Below are 6,231 nucleotides of genomic sequence, written 5' to 3'. Positions count from 1 at the left end.
AAAGAGGAGACAGAGCCCTGATAACGAACGGCCTGACGCCTTCCCGTGAGGAAGTCTGCCAGCCACGCTATCAGGTAGGGAGAGACCCAGAGTGATGGCTTTATTTATCACAACAGTGTGATCAACAAGATCAAAGGCCTTTCTGAAGTCCACAAAAGCAATAGCTAGAGAAGTGTTGCGTTTGTCCAGGTGGCTGTGACGAATTCCAGGAAGCTGACAAGGTAGTGAGATGTGGAGGTGGATTTAATATTGCCAAATTGTTGTGTGTCAATAGTTACAAATTTTGTTATAGGCCCAGTCAAACACAAAATTTTCACAGATAAGGCTGGATATAGGGGTGATGGCGACTGGTCTTAGATCATTCAGTGACTGTGGATTAGAAATTTTGGGAGGGGTGACGTAAGATGTCTTCCAGTCATCGGGGCAGGAATGTTGAAAAGGGAGGCATTGATGATAGAGCAAAGGGGTGTTGCAAGTTCTGGGGCAAATTATCTGTAAATTTTCATGGGGAGGTCAGTGGAAGTGGTGGATCTGTTTAGTTTAAATTTAAGAAGCTTCCTGTAAACATCAACCTCCTGGACATGGGGTGGAGGGAGGAGGCAGGAGGTAGGCTGGGAGAGTAGTGGAGTGAAGGGAGGGAGTGTCTGACAGATCGCAGCGAGTGACCGTTAATCTCTTCGGCCGCGCTGTCAGGTGAAAGGTGTGAAACACAGGGAAGAGAAGAGGCTTGCTTTTGTAAACCACACAAAGACTTAATCTTGTCGTACCACTGTCTGTTGTTAGTAAGCATGAGATGGTGAATTTTGTCTGGGTAGTAGCTTGCCTTGGCTTTTTTTAATTTCCCTGATAACTCTGTTTCTTAAACTCCTGTACTGGTCAGGGCTAGAGTGGAAAGCCCTGTCACGCTGACGAAGGAGTCGTTTGATGCAGGGCGTCATCCAAGGGGCATCAGATGGGTCCACTGTGATGTCCTTGGTGGGAAAGTAGTGGTGGAACGCTTCCGTTGTGGTGGTGAAGTAGTTCCGCCATTTTGTGTGGACGTCTTCCTCCTCCAGTACCTCGGTCCACGGGTGATGTGTCAGCCAGTGTGTGTGTGTGTGTGTGTGTGTGTGTGTGTGTGTGTGTGTTTTTTTTTTTTTTTTTTTTTTTTTTCTTTCTCTTCTCTCACCTCACCTGCCTCAATTTCTTTGAGTTACCCATGGCATGTTGTTATGGTTGGGAGGGGGGGGAGTTTTCTGTGGTTGTCGAACACTCTTACGTCATTCCCGTCCAATCGTAAGGCAAGGTTGGGCCCCGGCAAACCGTATTTAAAGAAGTCCCAGCCTAAGCGCTCAACTCAATGGTATACCATAATAAAATCCAACATGAAGGAACACATACCAACCACAAACAGGCAAACTCTATTCAATCCAATAAGCAACAAAAACATATGTAACATACAAATACATCTACACACACTAACACAAATTGCCCAACAAATCGGACTCACATACAGACAGTACATCCAATATAAAAGACTGAGAAACTACCTCAAAGTAGAATGTATAAAACAACATAATAAAAACTGGGGACAGAAAATAGAACATCTAGAAACTCTATATAAATCACCAAAAGATTTCTGGAAAAAAAAAAAATAGAACACTCACGGACAATAGAGAACAAATAACACCATTTATCATATACAATAACAATAAACTATCAATAACAATAAACTATACTCAGATAAAGAGAAGGAACAAACGTTCCGGCAGATATGAAGCAAAGTCTTTAAAATAAGCGAAGAAAAAAATAATCATTTGATAAGAATAACGAAGTAATAGTTCAAGACTTCCTAGACAACAACACTAATAAATTTACAGCATACGAAAAAGCTGATTTGAGCAAAATTAACAACAACCATTTACTTACATCTGAAATAACCCTACATCACATAAAACATACAATAAAATCACTTAAAAATAATAAACCTTGAGAAAGCAATATTAACAAAACCATTATGACTCATCTCCTAAACACTGCAATAAACATATTTGCAAAAATTCTAAATCAATATCTGTCAATGGGATGTTTTCTAAATAAATTCAAAAGAGCAATAATTTAACTAATATCAAAGCCAAATAAACCAGCCACAGACCCAATGCATTATAGGCCAATTTCTTTACTAGAAGTTCCAGGAAAAATATTCGAAAAAAATATTAATTAAAAGACTAAATCAATACTTAGAATCAAATAACATACTTCCTGAAATGCAACACGGATTCAGAAAAGGAAGAGGCACATAAACAGCCTTAGCAATAACAATGGAAAAAATAGCAAGCACATTAGGGAAAAAACACCAATGCATCATAGTTTTAAGAGATGTGTCAAAGGCATTTGACAAAGTATGGCTCGCAGGATTAAAATATAAACTAATTAACAGAAACATGCCAGACATATTCACAAAACTAATCTGCTCATTCGTAGATAACCGATACGCTCACATTAAAATCAATACCCTTACAGGGGAACCAATTTCATTACAATGCGGAATTCCACAAGGAAGCTCCCTCTCCCCAACCTTATACACCATATTCACTTCAGACACACCACAACCTTCCCCAGGTTGCAGTTACATAATATATGCTGATGATATAAAGCAAATAATTACTTACCCGGTGAATTCAAGACATATCATGGCAAGAAAAAACACAAAGGGAAATAAGTAAAATAAATAACTACGAGAAGAAATGAAAAATAAAAACCAACACAACTAAAATTCAGGCAATCCTTCTAGCGGTCCACTACACAGAACCAATTTACATTGATAACACACTAATACCCTACTCTAAAGAAGGAAAAATACTGGGATTGAAATTCAACCAAAGAGGAATACAAAATCATATAGCAAGCATGAAGAACAAAGCAAACATAACCCTAAAAAACATTGAAAGATTCCATGGCCTCTCAACAAAAATAAAGTACACCTAGTGAAAGCATGCGTAATACCTATACTCACATTTCCGGCTTACCCAGTCAATACACTCACAAAAACAGCAATCCTTAAACTACAAACTACTCAAAACAAGGCTTTACGATTTGCTTTAGAGGAAAAATACCCCTACACAAGAACTACAGAAGAATTACACCGCATTGCACACGAAAACCCTTAAATCTAATATACCACGAAGAAGCCAACATTATCAAAAACAAAATAGTCATCGAACTAAACAAAAATGAATGCGAAAATATAATATCGGAGGAGATATGCAGAAAAAAACGGTTGGTTTAAAAGACCAATATCATACATAAATAAAAAAAAAAACACACCAAAACCTATTCACAAAAAAGTCACAAGTAAACTAACAAAACATTAACAAAAACAGTAACACATACGTACCTTAAATACTTACTAAATATCAACACGTATATCAGAAACCAAAGGTAAGCAGCACTTGAAGAGAAAAAAAAAAAAAGGAAGGAGAAAAAAAAATAAATAAATAAAAATAAAAGTTAATCAAACAATAGGGCTGAACAAAACATTCATTATGATTCTGCCATCGGACGAATAGATTGCATAAAACTGCAAAAACAAAACAAAAACAAAAAATAGATAAAAATAAATAAGTAAATATAATGAACATTAAAATAAATAAATAGACAAATAACATAACAAAGCAAGACGGATTGCCCGTCAACTTTGTGTCTCTTCCTGTATTTCCCTTCTTACTGGAACCCTTCATTCTTTCCTTCCCACCAACTTTACTTCTTCATATTTCACCAAACTTTTCTATCCCACTCCCGCCCCTCCCCAGCGCTCAACTCGCCCAACTGTTCGTTCCGAGCGGCAGTAACTTACTTACTTCCTTACTTACTCACCATGGCACGTACTAAGCAAACGGCTCGCAAGTCCACCGGTGGCAAGGCGTCCGCAAACAGCTTCCCACGAAAGCAGCTCACAAATCTGCTCCTGCCACTGGAGGTGTCAAGAAGCCCCACCGTTACAGGCCAGGAACCGTGGCCCTCCGTGAGATCCGCCGTTACCAGAAGAGCACCGAACTACTTATCAGGAAGCTGCCTTTCCGTCAAGACTGACCTCCGTTTCCAGTCCTCCGCTGTCATGGCCCTCCAGGAAGCTTCCGAGGCTTATCTCGTGGGTCTCTTTGAAGACACTAACCTGTGCGCCATCCACGCCAAACGTGTCACTATCATGCCCAAGGACATCCAGCTGGATCGTCGAATCCGTGGCGAGCGTGCCTAATAAGTGTGTCATCCAAGGCAATCAAGCAACAAAAAACAATATCTAGGCTCTCTTGAGGGCCAAAGGTGCTTTATCTAAAGAGAATAATATTACATAGACCATGAATGGGTTGGCTTTGATCCGTATGGTCGAGCGATTTCCCTGATTAGAAGTCTTTTTTTTTTCTCTCTCTCTCTCTCTCTCTCTCTCTCTCTCTCTCTCTCTCTCTCTCTCTCTCTCTCTCTCTCTCTCTCTCTCTCTTCTTCCTTTTTTTATTTTTTTTTTCTTATTCAACCTTCCTCTCTGTGTCTAGGATCCGATATTCCATGTGCATGTTTCTGATCAGTAAAATGTCGGTGGCCGATGGAGAATGACTGCTATCCCCTCCAATCTGATTTGTAGATATATTGATTGATTGATTCACTGCAATTCAGTCAAGAAAAGAAAGAAAGAAAGAAAGAAAAAAAAAAAAAAAGGAGCGAAGATTCATGTTACAAACTATAATAAATGTGTGCTTCCTGAGCTTTGTGTGATGAAAAACGTTATGTTACTGAAATAGGAGGTATCATCATCATCATTAATCAAGAAGAAGAGCATGAATGCACCCATCCTCATAAGCATGCCTGCCTGCCGTGATTAGTATCGTACGTACGCTTAATCATCATCATCATCATTGAGATGTGGGGTAGGTTTTTTTTTTCGTTGGTCTGATTGTTTATTTATTTATTTATCTCTTCTGCAATTTTCTTTCTTATTTATGCATTGATTTATTCTACTCTCTTTTCATTAATTTCTTTATCTTTATTGCTTGATTTCATTCCACAAGTCCTCCTCCCATTATGAAATAGTAACCCGAGTTACTACTACTACTACTACTACGGGCTGCTGTTGTTGTGCAGTGCATGATGGATCTCTTTGCTCTGACTCGGTTGCGAGCCTCATTAATGACGAGCCAGCCATCTAGCTCATTCATCCATCCATATCCATCCATCCGGCTCTGGTGCACCAGCGGCGACCACCATCCACACTTGTCTATATTGTGTCTCCTTTTTTTTGGATTCAGGTGTGGCTCCTATGGAACCGGGTAGGGTTTGAATACTGTCTGACAGCAGTTGCTCTTTTTTCTTCTTTCCCCTTCTAGCTGACTGACAGTTAGTTTACTTGGAGGAGGTGTACTTGGTGACAGACTTGGTGCCCTCAGAGACGGCGTGCTTTGCCATTTCGCCGGCCAGAAGGAGACGGACGGCAGTCTGGATCTCCTGGCTGGTGATGGTGGAGCGCTTGTTGTAGTGTGCCAGGCGGGATGTCTCGGCAGCGATGCGCTCGAAAATGTCGTTCACGAAAGAGTTCATGATTGACATAGCCTTGGAGGACACGCCAGTGTCGGGGTGGACGTGCTTGAGCACCTTGTAGATGTAGATGGAGTAGCTTTCCTTCCTCCTCCGCTTCTTCTTGTCCCCTTTGGCTATGGCCTTCTTGGCAGCCTTTCCCGATGCTTTGGGAGGCATGGTAATAACGGCGTTATTCAACTTGCAAAAAGTTGTGTTGTGTTGTACCCGACTATTTTTTTTTTTTTTTTTATTTGCCTTTCCAAGAAAGGCATGGACCTTTTCTGCTAACGCAGTGGCCCATAGTTGGTTGCTCGTTTTCTATGAGCTTAAAAAAAAAAAAAAAAACGATATATATGTCTCTATATATATATATATATATATATATATATATATATATATATATATATATATATATATATATATATATATATATATATGTGTTCCCCCTATCGAGGTGGCGGGAATTTTTTGACGAACTCGATGAGTTCATCTAACGGTGTGTGTTGGAGTGTGTGTGGAGCTGTAGGTCTTCGTTGAAGAAAGCGGCTGGTGTTTTCGCAGTTGGTGACATAGTGTAGTAGTGGTGTGTTAGTAGGTGTGTTGCAGTGAGTGCATGTGAGTGGCAGTGTATTGTTCAGCTCCGCTAGACAGTGGTATCCTAGGCGGAGCCTATGCATTCGCGTA

At 40.1% G+C, this 6,231-nt stretch overlaps 1 protein-coding gene across 1 annotated transcript; it reads right to left on the bottom strand.

Moving 5' to 3' along the window:
- Positions 1–5,373: 5,373 nt before the first annotated feature.
- On the bottom strand, positions 5,374–5,724 carry LOC123500675 (histone H2B.3-like). Its single transcript, XM_045249332.1, has one exon. It carries the CDS (start codon positions 5,722–5,724, stop codon positions 5,374–5,376), a length of 351 nt encoding a protein of 116 aa, XP_045105267.1.
- Between the last annotated feature and the right edge of the window lie 507 nt (positions 5,725–6,231).

The sequence above is a fragment of the Portunus trituberculatus genome, unplaced genomic scaffold, assembly GCF_017591435.1.
Source record: "Portunus trituberculatus isolate SZX2019 unplaced genomic scaffold, ASM1759143v1 PGA_scaffold_465__1_contigs__length_105797, whole genome shotgun sequence".
NCBI classification, from domain to species: Eukaryota; Metazoa; Arthropoda; class Malacostraca; order Decapoda; family Portunidae; genus Portunus; species Portunus trituberculatus.
This window is presented reverse-complemented; position numbering and strand designations above follow the sequence as displayed.

Bases quoted from the DNA above. Each gene is read 5' to 3' on its own strand.
- LOC123500675 (XM_045249332.1), bottom strand. From the start codon at position 5,724: ATGCCTCCCAAAGCATCGGGAAAGGCTGCCAAGAAGGCCATAGCCAAA.